Source organism: Electrophorus electricus, chromosome 11, assembly GCF_041902795.1.
Source record: "Electrophorus electricus isolate QZ-2024a chromosome 11, ASM4190279v1, whole genome shotgun sequence".
NCBI classification, from domain to species: Eukaryota; Metazoa; Chordata; class Actinopteri; order Gymnotiformes; family Gymnotidae; genus Electrophorus; species Electrophorus electricus.
In genome coordinates this window covers 22,736,652-22,754,377 of record NC_137507.1, presented here as the reverse complement: position 1 = coordinate 22,754,377, position 17,726 = coordinate 22,736,652, and the positions used below count along the sequence as shown (strand labels likewise).

The window sequence follows — 17,726 nt, the reverse complement described above, 5'->3', positions numbered from 1 at the left end:
TGTTTCTAAAGGTCTGGCTTTTTCCCTAGAGCAGTCAAATGTCATAAAAACAGGGAACAGCTAAAAGCTAAACATTTCATTAAAATGACAAAAGATGTGATGTGTGAATGACATGGTACCAAGATAAGTTATCATTTATCATTCAGTGTAACTATTTAATTGAAGTGTTATCTGCTGTTATTTTCAGACTGAATCACCTTCATATGCCAAGTACACTGCATGCACTAAGAATTTTTTTTGGTGTTCTTAGTTTTACCTGTTCTGAATTCTGATGCAGTCTTACTTTGTATGCAATTGGCTACTCATAGTAAACTGATGTTGCTACCTCCTGAAACCACAAGGACAATTATTCTGTTGCTCACTAACAATATTTGGTGACTGGTAAACAATTTATGATTCAGGGATTAATATAAGAAGTCAAATCAGTTCAACAGTTGTTTTCACAAGTAGGGTGGATTTTAAAGTGTTGAGCCCTTAAGGTGGTGTTTTTGTTTTGTTTTTAAAGAGACAACACTCCAGCATTATTGGCAACCTTTGAGAATAAGCAGCAAATATACTATGAAAGTTAGGGAAGTGTAGAATAAAAATAAGTCTTTTTTGCACATGCCAGATTTGACATCATTGGAAATATTTGCAAAAGCTCAGCTGTATATTCATTCACTCTGTTTACCTTTTGTTGTTTTGGCTGCACCAGAGCTTTTTAACTCTGTAGACACTTGGGTAACATGCAGCCAAATGCCCCTAGTCATTCAACAAGGATCAGATCAAAGAAAGCTTTCTCGATACTGCTGGAACTTTTTTTTTTTACACAACAAAGGATTGTAAGGGAAACATACACTACCAAAAACAGGCAATGTACCACATTTCAAAAATACACAGTGTTACAAATTTAAGATCAAAAGACACAAAGTACAGCATGATAAACCCTAAAGGCTGCACTTCATTACAAAGCATGCACCTAGTCAACAAATGTTTCTGGTATCCATCCCATAGCTGAACAAGACAAATCAAGAAAAATGTATGCCTGAGCGCATAAATGAGAACCCTATAAATGGCCCCCAAAACTGGGCTGATAAACCCTGCTGTAGATGGCAATACGTAGGTGCTAAAAAAAAAAAAGTACTCAGACTTGGTATTGCTAGTCAAAAACACACCAAATCTAAATTTGTTCTCAAACAAAACACTACATTAAGCACTGGTCCTGCATTTTAAACTCCCCCCTTTAAGTGTAAAAATCCAGTTTTCAGATGCTGGCACCAAATCAAAAACCATAAAAAAAATTTAAAAAGTACCCAAATTTCTTTGATCTTCAAATCCAGAACCATGAATTGAAAATGAAATGATGCAAAATCTTTATTTCCAAGTTATTAAAACCATTACTTTGTACATAATTTATGCGTTTATAAAACCATTAAAATGGCACCGTTCATCGGATGTGTTGCTGGATAATGCTGCTGCTGCTGGTGGGGGCTTTGGCCTTTTTGGAAGAGTCTTTCTCAAAACACTTCCATAGTCGGATCGTTTCATCTGCACTAATGGATGCCACTGTAGAGCCATCGGGACTGAGGGCCAGGTTCAGAACCCTACCGTCATGACCTACATGAAGGAGAGCATGGTTAGGAGTGTTTCTGGCATAGTGAAATTATGGAACTCTTGCTCAAGCATTTTGATGTGTGTATTTTAGTAGGTCTTATTTCACTGTAGGTTTAGCATTAGATAAGCATTCATCAAAAACAACCCAGTGATTTGTTCAGGTCTCATCTTTTCAGGTTACAAACAATATGGCAACAGTTAAGACTGACCTTCAAGCTCTGTAACTTTAGCAAGTGAGGGATATTTCCAGATAAAAATCTTGTCATGTGCAAAACCATGACCGGAAACCAACTCCTTGTAGTTTGGTGCAAACACAAGCGATGACACCTGAAAATTTAAAGTTAATAATTTTTAGAATTAACAAAAGATGCAAAGTACCCATGTTCAGTCTAGCAGTTATGAATGCACAGGCCCCACCTGAGACTGAGTGTCCCATGCACTGACACAGGAGCCACTGTTCACGTTCCAGATACGGATGTGACGGTCACTGGTACCCCCTCCTGATGCCAGTATGCTTGGTTGCCAGGGGCACCAGGCCAAAGCCTGAATGTAGTAGTGCACAAAACAGGACAAAGATTTAAATAAACTAAACTCCATGAAACCTTTAGTGAAGGAGTCATGTGCCACCATTTTAAATTAGGCAAGAAGTACATAGTTCTGTTTATGGAAATACATTTAGATGCTTCACTTACCTTGACCGCTCCTTGATGTTCACTAAAGGAATGCACTGCAAGCTGCTGGGTCCCACCCTGCACACCAGGCCAAATATTCACTGTGTTGTCATTGCCACCACTGGCCAAATACCGCCCATCTGGAGACCAGGTGAGCCCACAGACTTCCTGTGAGTGGCCCCTCAGTGTGAACAGGTGATGGTCTGCTACACGGACATCATGCTGGTGAATCAGCCCAGACCTGGACCCACTGTAAGGATGAAAACATTACTAAAACCATGCCCAGAACTGCAAAATCTCAGTTACAGTACTGCACTTCAGACATGAAGTATGCCATAATTAGAGCAAGACCTGAATTGGGAGGAGAAACGGCAGAAAACAACTGTATGGACAAACATGAACTGCATTTCTAATTTTCTGCCTTGCACCAGTGGTATGACTGGTACATGCATGTAGCTGCAACACCATGCTCAGAGTTACCTAGACAAGATGTGGTCATTCCAGCTCAAACACCCAACTCGAGCACGGTGCCCAGCCATGCTGCGTAGACGTTTCTTGTACTGTACATCCCAGAGCTACAATGTGCAAAAGAAAGAAAGTTTGCATTTTACAAAGTGTACACTTGCCCAACAAAAACAGAGTTACTCATTAGCAAACTCATTACCTCTACTTTGCAGTCACTAGTTCCAATGGCCAAGAAGTTTCCATCATTGCTCCATGATACTGAGCATACGAAGCCATTCTCCTCCTCCATCTTCTTCAGCAGGATGATGTCACCGATGGCAGCATCCCACAAATACACTTGTTCAGAAAGGGCAACAGCCATCAGGTTTTGCCTGCCCCAGTCCATCAAGTTCAGATCTAAAAGTGGCAGAGTTGGAAAGTCAAAACTACAGCAGAAGTCCATCAATGCACTCAGAGGGTTTTGCACACTGAACCAGAACATGAATTGAGACAGCAGGAACTCACAGAAGTCATTGCGGAGCTCAGGAGCATCTAGAATACGCTCTGGGACTGAAGAAATATACCGTGTCTTCTTGATTGAGACAGGTGTGGGTACTTGGCTGTAGAGAACTTTTAAGTTATTCTGGTAACCTGTGGGAGGTGTTTGAGCCATTATATTCTGTGCTTGAAGGAGAGGGGGGGAGGAAAAAACAAACAAACAAACAAACAAACAAACAAACAAACAAGACACTTAATACTCCAGGACCAAGTAAATAAATAAGGCCATACCTTCAGGGGCATTAAGCGGCTTTCCTCCCAAATGCAATATCTTTGCTTCCTCCAGATCAAATCCATTTAGTGTTACAGACCAAGCCTTCTGCATGAACTGCCATGGATTAAAGATACAAACATCAAGTCTGAGGACATCTGTAAACTAATTTGTTTTGGATTGTCCTCAGGAGAGGCACAGTTTGCAAATATTTGTGAAAGGCAAAAGCCTTACTGCAGACGAGGACACGCCTTCCTCCACAGGCTCATTCTCTTTAGACAAGAGAAAACTTGCCACATCCATCTGTTTGGCATTTCTGATGGGGATAAACCGATCTCCTCCAGCCTTAGAGGGAGTGTTTTGTGTTTTGCCATTCTTCCCTGTTCCAAAGTGAAAAATAAAAGCATCCACTTAGAGGAATTGAGTTGCAATGCAGCATGAACACGTGATTCACTTTAATTCCACCTACAGTAGTGTCACAAGGTGGACTTGAGACTTTACATCTGGAAAAATGAGCCGTTTAACGCCATACCTGGAGTTTTGCTAGGGGTTTTGGACATGCTTATCGACCGATTTGAACTTTTGCTCGGTGATAAGGCGCTGGTGTTAGCGGACGTCGACGTGCTGGCTTTCCTCTGCCACCTTGCCATTGGAGCATTTGTGATTGGCATGTCCAGTTTAAGAACGCTGTGAATATCATTCTCGAAACCAAAGTGGGACATGGCCTACTACGATGAACCAGCAAAACTGAGTAAGCAAGAAAGAGCTAGATTAACATAACTTCGAAATACTAGCAAAAATAAATAATAGCTAGCCACAATATACCTAACTATTATTAAAGTAGCTAGCTAGATACATTATGAACATCAGTCTCTAGTGACTCCGTAGGTACCACTTATTTGAACATTAGTTAACCTCGCTATCTCTTGCCATCTAGTATACCACTCTACCTGCCTTGAACAGTCATAGATCTGTAACTAAAGCAGGTGATCTAGTTAGCTATGCTATCTGGTAGTAACTAATGTAGACTATATCACAACAAAAAGCTAAATAGTGTTAGGTGTTCACTGTGGCGTAAGACTAACCTATCTTTAGCTAGCTAGCTACTAACTGTAACTAGCCGTATAGCTAGCAAGCTTAGCTGCGTTATATAGGTTAGCTAACTTACCCCAAAACACGCTATATCGCAGTACTGTAGCAGCCCCTGATAAATTCCAGTTTATAACCTTTCGTGCTTGTTGCCTTCGATTGAAATCGATGTTCAAAAGAGAAAGTTTTTCAGAAACCAGGTGAATACTGTTAGCAAGCAAATTCAAAGATCGCTTCAGAACTTTGAGACGAGTTTAAATGACTGAAATGCACTATTGTGATTGGTGAATTCAAAATAGTTTCGCTTGTTACTATGGCAGCCATTCAAAATCCTTAAAGATGATTCGGTGACTCGTTTGGAGGAGTTCTACCATAAAACTACGCAAGAATCGGTCACTCCTTTTTCGGCAGTTTGCTTGCATCATTGAGGATTAGACCGCCTCCTGCGACTAATTTGTAATACTACAAGTAGAAAAATCTTTTCAGTACTAGGGAAAGTACTAAATAATTTTTAAGTGAAATTAACACATGGTTTCCTCTTGCTTTATACAACCCAAAACCGCAAGAGATTTTGCTGCTGTTCTTTTATACATTGACAATCTCTGTCTGTTCCACGTTTTCTACCCAACACTTTATGCCAAAACTATGAGTGCTTTATGAGCTTGAGGTCATTGTTATTATTAATACATGTTGGTATTATGGGTGATATGAAATGGAAACTTGCTGAGAAAATAAATAAAAAAATTAAACGATTGGTTAAGACAACAAATACAGTAAATTCTGAAGTATTATACGGCAACATGGGCCAAATAAGACCGCCTGCAGTACTTTGATTATTTAGCTAACTATAGACAGAGAACACCAGTAATTGGTTAATGACCTAGTTAATTGCTCAGACGAACAGCAGACAAAACAAAACAAAAAATGAATAATGGATTTGGGTCTTATGTTTGTGTCAAAAATGTTTAATATAAAACAGTATAAAATGAGCTGATGAGCTGAAAAGGTTAGGCTTGGAGATTCCTGAGTGAGCCACGTCGTATTATATGATTCCCAAAATTTCCACAAGACCTTTATTGCAAAGCCTTTATTTTGAAAAAATGTTAGTGCGTTTTAATGTTGTTTGCGGTTGGAAATATGATGGGCGTGCTCTACCAAGAAATCTCACTAGAAGTCGGACAGAAAGTCAAATAATTAGCTAGCACTTATTCAGCTGTACTTATTGTTGTGTGGGCTTTCATATATCCTAAAACAAGCGGTTCAGTACTAGATAAACACAGTCTTGGTGATGATCACGGTTTTTTTAACCTACCGAGATAACAGGTGAAGAACAAGTTATCAGATAAACGATATTTGTGAATTAGCTATCCCCAGCTATCTTGGAGTTCATGTATCGACAATGACAGGTAACCAGCTAGCATAGCTAGCTAGCATTTCAGTGAGTTTAGAGCGTGACAATATTCTGTTTCATGTGTGCGACTGTTCAGGGTGCCTTGGGTACATAGATTGCTTACAATTGAGTTACCATCTTGACCTCATCGAACACCTTACAGGTACGCAGCTAGCTCCTAACTAACTAGCTAGCTAGCTATATTAAACACGAATTCACCGTGGTTAGTAGCTAACTAGATTAAAAAAAAATGGGTGCATTTGAGAAATGCAGTTCTGTCCAAATCTTTTCGAGGTTGCGTGAATTTGATGGTTTATTGAGGGCTTATCGCATTAGGTTTAGTTGTTCTGTTTTGATTATTTCCCGGAAATGCGCATGGAGGCGTTATCAAAAGATCTGTATAAACATCGCAACACGTAGAGCGAGCTAGCTTTGTTATTACGTTAGCTAACATAGATATATACAACCTTATTATTTTCAAATGAGAAAACATAAGTAGCAATCATTAACGTTACCCCACGAGCAAATATATGTTACATTAGCTAGCTATATAACGAATGTTAGCCAGCTACTTTGTAGGAGCCAGGTTAGCTAGCTGTGTAACTAGGTAGCTATAGGTAATGTTTAGCTGTCATTTCATAATTTTCCTCTCTTGACAGATTTCTTTAACTGAACGACTTTGGGGAATCACTTCACTCAAGCGACTGAATCGTTTGACCAGCCTAAGATGTTTGGCAAAAAGAATAAGCGGGCACCAGCAGCGAAAGGCCAAGGTGCTGCAGCAGCGAAACAGGTGGGTATGCCATGTTAGCTATATCCACTGTTAGATATTTTGTCGTTATAATTCGTTAGCATCCCAAAGCGGAAGAAAGTTCCGGCGGTGACATGACACATTATTTTGCTTATGGACTCCAATTAATTAGCTAAGCCCACTCTGAAAGTGGGCTTATATTACACATATATTGTACATACATTGTTATTTATATTTATATATATATATATATGAGAGAGAGAGAGATATTTCCCTATACACCCGTTTTTTACACCTCAGTTTGGACAGAGCACTCTCAAACCATTTCACTGCGAGTTATACTGTGTATGACTATGTATGTGACAAATAAACTGAACTTGAAATTGAAAGTACACGCACCTAAAATAGTCTACCTGTAAACATAACAGCAAGTTGTGGTTTTGCCATAGATGGGGCTGTTCGTTGATTTCAACCCGGAGGATATGATGGACGTGACCCAGAGCATGGACGACCCGGATCTTGAGGCTGAATTTGCTGCCATCATAGGAAATAAACCAGGCGTTGCTGCTAAAGGGAAAAAGGCAGCCAAAGGTGATCACCAGTAGTATATATTTCATTCAAAACTCTCTACTTGAATCTTGCTAAGATCCAGCTATGGTGGTTTATTTAACATTCCTGCTATAATTATTTTTACAAAAATTGTTTGATTTATGCTAAAACCCATTGTAGCACCATTACCAATGGAGGATATTGAAAAGATGACAGAGGCATGCATGAAAGATATTGATGATGATGATGATGATGATGACAACCTGGAGGATGATGACGATCTCTTGGTGAGCCATTTGTTTTCTTTCTGCTTTTCTATAGATTGTTGCTTTCTATTGATATGATTGGTTGCATTTTTACATTAATGACAGTGATCCATACATATGTTGACATTTATCTCCAGGCTGAGCTCCAGGAAGTGGTTGGTGAAGAGGAAACGGAGGACTCGGGGGCAGTAACCCCCAGCTCTATGGGCACCGAAGATACACAGCTAGCTGCACTGGTGCCGCAGGTATCACACTTTCTATTCACTCCACTAGTTAAGATAACCACAATGCTCTCGTGTCATGAGCTGCTTCATTACTGTATGTAATGCTGTAGCTATTTGTGGGCACATTCAGACGACTTGGCCTATTAGGAATGGGTGCACGTTTTACTGCTTATACTTGCTTTTTCTGACATGTTTACCCTTCTGTCTGTTGAAAGCCAAAATTAATGCCTTTGTTTGTATTTGCAGTGAGGTTAGAGCAGTTCACAGGGTTTACCTGGTGGTCTGAGTGACTGAGTTTGCCTAATGTATGTATGGCTTTGGAAATTGTAACAAATCATGGGTTTTTTGTTTTTTTTTGACACAACAATGAGTACTCAAGCCAATGGTATTTAGGAGCTTTGTAATCACATCGTTACTACAAAAATGTACACATTTAGCCTGAGTTACCTTTGAACCAGTTCTCATCACCGCAGGACATGTTAAGCAGTGCCTGAAGTGGATGACATTTCTATTTTGAAAAATTCATTTGAGTGTTCAGCTTCTAGAGTCTGTTATATAGGACTTGATGAAGGTTACATAGTTTTGGATTTAATGCATGTAATGATCATGCAATTCTGCTCCGCCCACAGGAATCCAAGTTGACCTCAATACCTGGGAGCATTGAGCACACCCTGGAAGAAAAAATAACCATGTACAGAACTGCCATAACCAATGCCAAAGCCTCGGGGGAGTCATCCAAGGCCCGCCGATACGAGAGAGGCCTCAAGGTGGGTGGGATTTCTGTAGGTTTGACCAACATTATTCGTTTTTCACTTTTCGCGCTAGTGAATGACTTCTACCAGAAGTGTAAGCGTGCCATGTGGCACGTTTCAGCAAGATAATGAGATCTGCTGTGATGATACTCTGCATCTTCATGTTTTAAATTTTTTTTTCTCTCCAGACCCTGCAGGGCATGCTGGCATCCACACGGAAAGGTGGCAAGATCAATGAGGCGGAGATTCCTCCTCCAGTGGCGTGTGGGCCCCCCGGTGTCCCTGCCCGAGCTCCACCTGTCACATTGATGCCTGAGCTGGAGTCTCCTGAGGAGCATGGCGAGTCGGACAGCGCCGTGGACGTCTCTCCCATGTCCGGGGAGATGTCCTTGGTTTCCATGGAGGCGGCAGTTAGCAGTGAGGAAACGTTCTCCTGTGCCACCTCGCCGGAGGAAAAACATGCAGGTGGTGTTCCAGAATCCGACTCAGCCGAAAAAGAAAAGGAAGGAGTGGTTCCAGGATCCCATACAGGTGAGCCTTATTTAGAGGCTGAAGGGCTTGGACTTTGAGTTTAGAGACTTATTGATTTTAGCCAGTATTTTGTGGTCTTTGTCTCTTTCAGCTTTGTTGCTAAGGCACTGTATCCAGATGGAACCTCATGGCCTTGCATGTTCACTGATGTACACTAGCTGTGATGTACACTGCAAATTGAAATAACTGGCAATGCTACTGTCCCAGCACATTTGTCAGATAACTTTAAATTTGTTAACAGGGGTGCTAGTTGTTATGACCAGCTAAGGTCAGTGAAGTCTAGCCATTAGAGCCTGAGCAATAATTAAATGCTAATGAAAGATCTGAATTTTCAGCTCAGAAGGATTTTATAGGTTGAGAGCTTTCCCGTTAGCTTTGTGAAGGTGAAATTTCTCCAAGTTGCACTCACTTGGTAATCTAACTGAAATATTTAGCTGACCTGTGACATTTTTCAGGATAGCTCATGAAAAGGGCCTATTGTGGTGTCTTAAACAGCTCTGGCAGAACATCCACTGGAACAGCCCACCAAGGAGATGCTGCTCGATTGGCAGAAGGCATACAGAATTGCAGCTGTAAAAGCGAAGCAAGCCGGAGATCTAGAGCAAGCCAAAACACACATGAAAACAAGCAAGGTAAGGTTTGGATTGGGCTCACTTTAGCTGTGCTTGTTAATGAACACTTTCATGTGAATAATTCAATTCACCAGTTAGTTACCTAATATATTTTGATAATGAACAAACATCTCAAAGCCAAAGTTGTTTATTGTTGTGGATTTAAAACCAAAACATTGATGTAGTTGAGTTCTGTAATTGTATTGTTGTAACATTTGGTAGAGGATAGTTTCTGGTGTGCCTAGATTTCATGTTGCATCCATTACAATGTGGTGAGTGAAAATAAGGTTGCTTGGTTGTTTTTAAATACACATGACAAAAGTGTAGAAATAGGAAATTGTGATTATCTGGAAGAATCCAGAATCATCCAGAAGAATGCAAAAGTCTTGTTTACTCATTAAACCACATTAAAATTATTACGTTTGGTCAGTTTACACTTTGCCACGTTCTTCTCTCCACTGGGCAGTCACGTTGGGTTGCCCATGCTCATCTGAGTGGACTGGTGCAATAATTGACTGTTATGTGTTGAGCACATTCTGGAGTGAGGTAAATGTAGCACTACTGAGGTCTCTCTCCTCCCTGCCTTAGGGGTTTGATGCTGCTATTGAGGCTCTAGAGAAAGGCCAGACCATCGACATGAACAGCCTGCCTCCCCCTCTCTCAGTAGGTAAGGGCTGGCAGCAGAACTTCAGTTCTCCACCTACACACATGTACATATAAACATATAGCTTTGATATACACATACACGTGGCAAATCTGCCTAATTATCTGATATAAATGAACAAAGGATAACTAGAACAATGTAAAAAGCTCCTGTTGTTTCTTTGGGGGGTTTTTTGCGGGGGGGTTGTATAAAGCAGTCATTTAGAATATGTTTTTGTTCCCATAGCTGGATCATTGCTCATTTCGTTAGTGTTAAGTTGTGGTTGTAAAGGTCTGTCTTCCTTGCCATGTCCCTGCTGCTTTAGGGAAGGAGGCTCCACCCAGAGCATCTATTAGTCTGCCCAAAGTCATCTGAAGGGCAATGTCAGTGCGCTATAAAAGTCTCTGTCACTGTCCTTGTTTAACCCTGCTTTGAATAGAAGTATTTATACAAGCTGACATTGCATTGTTCATATTTGTATGTAAATATAGGCTGTATGCCAAACTGCATGCTAGAAATTTCTACCATACCAACTGCACGCCCACCCTCCCCCTGGTCTCCCTGTAGGCCAAGAAGCTCCTGCAAGCCAGTCCACTCCTGGCCAACCCAAGACTGTTCTAGAAGCTTTGGAGCAGAGAATGGTCAAATACAATGAGGCTAGTGCACAGGCCAAGGCCAGCGGGGACGAGCGCAAGGCCCGCATGCACGACCGCATTGCCAAGGTGACTGCACATAACTCCCCCCCCCCCCCCCCCCCCAAGGCTTGTGCTTTAGTATATTGCCAAGATACAATACATGAAACATGCGCCAAAGGTGGGTAGAGAATTCTAAAACCATACTCAACCATACTCAGTAGTGTTACTGTAATGAAATGAAGGCTCAAATAGTAGTAAAAATTTGGCCGATGTGTTTATTACCATTTTCAGCAATACCAGAGCGCTATTCGTGCCCATAAAGCTGGCCGTGCTGTCAACTACGATGACCTACCCACCCCTCCAGGTGAGTGGCTTTTTGTGGAGTGCCACCCTAAGTTGGCTCTGACAGTTGCCATGATTTTACATCACATCACATTCTGTCCTAAACAGGTTTTCCACCAATCCCAGGCCAGGCAGCTGCTGCACCTGAACAGGGATTTGCTGCTGTGCTTGAAGCAGCCAATAAGCTGGCCTCTAATGAAGCAGATGGTGGGGAAGAGGATGAGGATGATGGAGATGAGAAACAGGCCAAGGAGGTCTGCCCCTTCATTAATTCCTTTAGGTGGCTGTCAGTGGAGAAGGATGCTATGTCTTTGGCATGTGTGTTCGGTAACAGGCTGTTTTTGTGGTTTCTGATCTCCAAGGCTCCAGCCACAGACAACCAGAAAAAGCCAACCATGCCCGTGCCTCCGATGGTCCAGCGTCCTAAAAGGAGCTCTTCACCTCCCCCAGACAGAAGAGCCAAAATGGAGAGTGTGTCAGCCACAGGTCAGGACTGGGACGGGCCATTTGACTCTAAACTCAGGGTTCACCTGCTTACAGGATCATTACCTCTAGTTACACTAAGTCATTGGTATTGGTTTGATGCATTTCACAGCCATTCAGTATGATGGTGCCAAAGCTTTTATCTGCGAAGGCACTTCCACTGTCATTTTATTTCAATTTGACACTCCATATACTGGCTTTGTGCTGCCCTGCATGTTGCTAAATGGTAGTAGTTTTACAACTATTCCCCACAGCCACAGATCAGCTAGAGGTTCTTGAAGTCCGGAAGAAGCAGTACATGAAAGCGGCCCTGCAGGCCAAGCAGAAGAATGACCTGGAGCAGGCCAGGCTGTTCCTGCGCACAGCCAAGAGCTTGGACCCGCTGATCGAGGCCGCACGCAGCGGCAAGGCTATGGACATGAGTAAGGTTAGGCAGCAGCTTCTAACCTGACCATAGAAGTGAACAGCTGGGGGCAGGGAGTGTTGGGGACTGCTTCTCACAGAGTTTGCAGAGCCCAGTGTAGTTTCCCTGGGCCACAAGTATTATTTCCCAGACCTTAAGCCTAAGTCTAAACTCAAAATGATTTCCATGGTGATTCACCACTGGCACTGCAGTTTAGTCCAAGACTAAATTTAATCCATGTCTGGCCCTTAGAATTCTCCTAGGCTGTACACCGAACTCTGTGGCATAAAAAAAGAAATGGTGGGGAGAGAGATAAAAGAAGACACAAATGTGCTATAATAATGAGCTAATTTTGCTTAAATTTCATTTAAATACCATACTATTCATTTAAACTGAAATTATTCAATACAGTGCCTGAAACTTTTCAGACGGGAATTCACTGGTGTGTCAGAGATTCTGCCATTTCTTACATAATTCTTTGTAGGCCATTTGGTGTAACTATGATGGCTCATGTGTTCCAGGCACCGTCCCCTCCTGGTGATGAAGATGAAGACTTCATTTTGGTGCACCACAGCGACCTTCAGACCTCCGAGAAGGCTGAAGAGGTGTATAGTCAACTCACCAATATCCTCAAGGAACAGTATGAGGTACTAGGCACGAGCGTCAGAAGGCTGGCTTTATGCCAAAGTCTATTCAAATGTCATAATGAGATGTCTTTTCCTCTTCTCATGTCTCCAGAAATGCATGACCCTATCCAAGCAGTTCACACACATGGGGAATGTGGCAGAGACTACCAAGTAAGAATGTGCAAGCCCCCCTATTCACAGACACTTTTCGCCTCCTGCAAGTATAAATGGGATTAACTGACTGACTAGGATTATATCTGCACCATTCGACTTGTCACATTGAGGATGGTTGCTGCAGATCTTATGGTTCATATTTAAGATTCCAAGTCCCAGCACACCTGACAGCATGTCATGGCCCTGCATGACAGTCTGCATAACAGTCTTACAGCCTAATGTTTTAGTTTGCTACAGTAGTACAAATGGTTTATCAGTTTGACCTAAAAGTACAATGTTTCTGCCCATTCTTATTGTACCCGTCTCTGTGTTGTGTTGTATAATATCTTGCTCCTGCACTCAGATTTGAGAACATGGCAGCAAAATGTAAGAAGAGTTTGGAAATTGTGAAACTGGCTCAGAACAGGGGTCTTGACCCTCCCAGACACCACTTCGAATGGAGAACCTACCACACTGTCAGGTCAGCTGCATCTTCTAATCTGGACTGCACCTAAATACATAAAACATTATGAGAAGACTGTCTAGTGTTGGATCATAAGATTACAAGAATGGCTACAGGTGTTTGAGAACTAGCTGAATCTTCTAAAAACTGTTTCTTTTTGACCCTTTACAAGTCTTGTTCCTGGCCTTGTTTTGTAGGATATTTCCAGAGCTTAGTAGCACTGATATGGTAGTGATAATTGTAAGAGGCATGAACCTGCCTGCTCCTCAGGGTAAGATTTCTCACTGCACTCATTATCTTCTGGCTTCTCCTTACAAAGCATTTTATATCACAGTATAATGAATGTTTTTGCATTTTTATGCTATACCACAAGAATGTAGTGGTTGAGTATAGGTGCCCATATGTGCAAATATGCCTGCATGATGTTTAGCTCGTGCTATTAATGGTGGAAGACATTAGCAGTTTTAGACATAGCACTGTACCCTTCTCAAATCTCTGAATTTCAGTACCAGGAAATATACATAGATCTAAGGTATAGATGGATGTAGGTTAAGTCGCTGAAGTGATGATCCATTATCTTTAAGGTTTCTGTTGTCACTGTCCAAAGTAGTTGCGTCTTATCCCCCTCCCCTTGTTTTATACGACAGCTGTCCTACTTCAGACTGCCCATAATGGGGACATCACAGCATGTGATCGTGTGTGTGTCTCTCTCTCTCTCTCTCTCTCTCTCTCTCTCTCTCTCTCTCTCTCTCTCTCTCTCTCTCTCTATATATATATATATATATATATATATATATATATATATATATATATATATATATATATATATATATATATATATATATATGAGAGAGAGAGAGAGATCTATATCTATATGTGTGTGTTTAACTGACTTCTCGAAGGTTTTGGGTCATGCAAACATGTTTAGTATGATCCAGTTCATTCTGCAGAGTTAATACCAGAATTGTACATTATAATTGAGGAAAAAAAAATTCTCCCCAAGGTCTTGATTTGTCTTTTTGTCTGGTTTTACCAATTAACTCAAGCCACTAGGTAGAATAAATTAGTGAAAACAAATGGATAATTTTAAAACAAGAGAATTGCATAAATGTTTTAACCTGAACCGTTACAATTCGGCAAAATACCAGTCAGTCTTAATTAAGGGGATTAACTAGTTGGTACAGATACATGAGTGATTGATATTCTTTGTTTTCTGCCAACACCTTCTTCACTTTCCTGTTGTAAAGGTGTTGCATCAAATGACCTAGATGCTTATGTCAAGTTTGACTTCCCCTACCCCAGCTCAGTAAGTATCTTTAACCCTAACCTCAAAAGGAAGTACAAGTACCTCTACACTCGAGCAATTCCTTGTGCATTATCCTCTGTTGTAACTTAAATGCTGTTTCTGCAATTCTAGGACCAACCTCAGAGACACAAAACTTCAGTCATCAAAAACACAAATAGCCCAGGTGGGTCCATTTTGCATTCGTCTGCTTTTTTACAAGTTCTCAATCAGCAAAGTCTAAGGCTGGCTGTTTGGTTGTTGGCACAACTAACATGTCAGACATGTTTGCGTCTCTTCCGCACAGAGTACAGCCAGAGCTTCACCCTAAATATAAACCGGAACCATCGTGGCTTTAGGAGGGTGGTGCAGTCCAAAGGTCTCAAGCTGGAGGTGTTCCATAAAGGGTGAGGTTGCTGTTCTCTCCTCCTTTATCTCTCTAGCTGTGGCTGAGAGCTGTTGGGTGGGGCTGGGCTGGGTGTGGGGACGGCATCAATGTACAGTCATCCGCTTGACAGCTTGGATATGCCATTGTTACTCAAGGAACACCGCACCTCAGCAGCATGGGTTTTTGGACGCTGCAGTGCACGTTGATCCCGGGGCAATGCGCTCGCCTGTTTGCAGCACTCTAGTACCGCGCACGGCCCAGGATTGGTGTCTGTGCTCCATGGCCAGCACATGCAGGATAGATAATGAAAGTATTTTTCTCTCTCTCTCTCGGCAGCGGCTTCCTGCGGAGTGACAAGCCGGTGGGAACAGCACACATCAAGCTTGAGAAGCTGGAGTGCGAGAGTGAAGTGCGCGAAATTGCGGAGGTGCACAGAGATGCCATACATTCCTTTCTTCTTCCTTTTCTTTTTAGCCAGTGAGAGAGGAAAAGTTAGGAGGATGGGTATAGCAATTTTATTTCTACTTTTTAGTTTGTTTACCAATATGAATTTGTCGTCCTGTTTTCTGTAATGTTTTTCCATTTATCATTTTAGTTTACTATTGCCCTATTACCCTAGTGTGTATGCGTGAGAACAGCATGAGTATGGTATAGTATCATCTGTGTGTGAGTGTCAGCAATATGAAAACTCTAAATGTGTTTCTCAGGGGCATGCAAGCATTAGTGTTTCAATTTGCAGAGCATCTTCTCTGTAACATCAGTGCTTGTGTGTGCACGTGTGCTCAGATCATGGACGGCCGCAAGCCCACAGGCGGTCGTCTGGAAGTGAGAGTGCGTCTGAGGGAGCCCCTGAGTGGCCAGGACCTCAGCACGGTCACGGAGCGCTGGCTAGTACTGGACCAGTCACAGGTCAATATTCTTTAAAATTTACAAAACACAGCAGTGTTTCATAGTATATGCAGCAGTGTATATCTCCTAGAACAAATTAGGTTATGGGCCACTGGGTTATGAAATTGAAATGTTTTGTCCTCTTGCCCCAGGCCTTTCTTTAACAACACTGGAGAAAACCATGTAAGTACTAAAGTTTTCACAGGGGGACTTAAATCTTTCATGTATTTATTAAAATAGTAGGCCTGCTGATGTCAAATGATGTTTACACCCTTCCGCTGCTCAGGTCTAGAGGTCGGTCCAACATGGTCCTCTTCACTCTCTCATTAGTTGGGTCTCTGCACAGTCTCCAACATGCTGCTTCTCTTGAAGTTAAGAGATTAGAAGAAGTGTCACTTCCATGCATCTAGAGACACAGAGGTTTGTCCACATGTTCACTTTGGACAGAGATGCTATCATACTCTGATAATACCAGCTTGGACTGTAACCTAATAGCACACAGTCAGGTGATTTTTCTTTTCAGAATTCAAATAGTAGCTTTTGGGGGGGGGAAGATACCATATTATTTACTGGTATTTGAATTAAAATATGTTCTCTTAATTTTACGACATTGATCCCCACTGTTACAGGAGTCAGGTCTAGGTTAGTAGAAACTAACCTTTTTCTTTTGTTGCTGCTTCTCTGGGATGCATCTATGCACTAACACCAAAGTGATCGCTGTTGCTGTAGCACAGTGTAGTACAACTAAAAAAAACTGTTCTTACTTGCATTGAAGCACATACTGCTGCCATGTTGTTCGAATTATTTAGGATTGATTTATCTATGCAAAATGGTTTGCATTGAATCCCAAATGTTTTATAAGACACTGCAACACTTGTTTGTACCTTAAAGGAAGTTCACTGCACGGATAGACACGGGTTTCCCTAAAGCTCACCCTGCCCTAAGAGCAGTTCGACAGCTTCATTCATTTGCATGACATTTGAAGCCATAGTCTCACCAATGCAAATGGAATAAGGCATCTTCGTAAGCTTTGCTAGCAAGCTGGGTTCTTCTGTCATCTGGCCTGGAATAGGTACTGAAGCCAATATGTACACACAATGATGGGGAAACCTGTTTCTGGTACCAACCCCCAACGGTGAAGCTGTTCAGTGTGCATGAGATTTAAACCCAAGGCTATCTCAGAGTGCATGCTTACCACCTACTATCTTTGCACTTCAAAAGCTTCTGAGGGGGTGGCAGGTTGCTCCTTTGGCCTTCTTAGCCATGTTTACATAGAATGTTCTTTTGTGCAAATTGGATAATGTTGTACAATTTATTGTTCTTGTCTCTTTAATAGATAAAGAATATATTGCAGGAGTCCTTACATTGCCAAGCCAAATGATTGCCATTGAAATATACTTATTTAAAAGAGCCACCTCTTCCCCTTTTTCTTACCAGTGATACATGGTAATCACATAACTGTGCTCCACTTCGACATAATGTTGAACTGTATTTTTTTTTTTTTAAGACTTTTTGCTTTATTTCACTACACTATGGTTCTTTATTTCAAAGCATGAACATTTTTGCCTTTATTCAGGTTTTATTGAGACACCAATGCATCCTGAGTAATACTCAATAAGGAAATGACTTGCTCAGAAGCAATGTTCCATTCCCTCTCTGCAGTGGTTATGCAAGTTGAGTGGTCTTCAAATTTATTTTTCAGACTGTTGCAGAAACACTCATTAAAAAAACTCAAGACACTTTTGTCTCCTAATGTTGCATATATTGCTATTCAGTTACA

At 41.5% G+C, this 17,726-nt stretch overlaps 2 protein-coding genes across 15 annotated transcripts; one reads left to right on the top strand and one right to left on the bottom strand.

Annotated features, from left to right (window-relative positions):
* Positions 1-66: 66 nt before the first annotated feature.
* Positions 67-4,199, bottom strand: cdc20 (cell division cycle 20 homolog). The gene is made up of 10 exons (XM_027030623.3): positions 4,010-4,199; positions 3,712-3,857; positions 3,498-3,594; positions 3,234-3,359; positions 2,929-3,125; positions 2,745-2,839; positions 2,286-2,514; positions 2,011-2,136; positions 1,803-1,920; positions 67-1,596 (listed from the first exon to the last, which is right to left on the bottom strand). Exons 1-10 carry the CDS (start codon positions 4,197-4,199, stop codon positions 1,427-1,429), a joined length of 1,494 nt encoding a protein of 497 aa, XP_026886424.2. The 3' UTR covers positions 67-1,426.
* cc2d1b (coiled-coil and C2 domain containing 1B) lies at positions 4,092-17,685 on the top strand. Of its 14 annotated transcripts, XR_014126177.1 has the most exons (27): positions 5,713-6,119; positions 6,616-6,749; positions 7,157-7,298; positions 7,437-7,543; positions 7,660-7,767; positions 8,376-8,513; positions 8,687-9,029; positions 9,525-9,661; positions 10,229-10,307; positions 10,851-11,005; positions 11,210-11,282; positions 11,369-11,514; positions 11,623-11,746; positions 11,998-12,170; positions 12,668-12,793; positions 12,885-12,943; positions 13,290-13,406; positions 13,586-13,659; positions 14,636-14,694; positions 14,806-14,857; positions 14,978-15,077; positions 15,395-15,485; positions 15,845-15,967; positions 16,099-16,129; positions 16,233-16,366; positions 17,283-17,392; positions 17,523-17,685. XR_014126177.1 is itself a non-coding variant. In XM_027030598.3 (25 exons), the coding sequence occupies exons 2-24, from the start codon at positions 6,684-6,686 to the stop codon at positions 16,108-16,110; spliced, it is 2,604 nt and encodes an 867-aa protein (XP_026886399.2). In that variant the 5' UTR covers positions 4,092-4,228; positions 6,616-6,683; the 3' UTR covers positions 16,111-16,129; positions 16,233-17,685. The 14 variants fall into 14 exon arrangements, 7 of the variants coding, with proteins under 7 accessions (XP_026886399.2, XP_081579993.1, XP_035383767.1 ...); XR_014126180.1 differs by lacking the exon at positions 17,283-17,392 and having other exon boundaries at positions 16,277-16,366; XR_014126179.1 differs by having other exon boundaries at positions 16,277-16,366; positions 17,283-17,685.
* Positions 17,686-17,726: the final 41 nt, after the last annotated feature.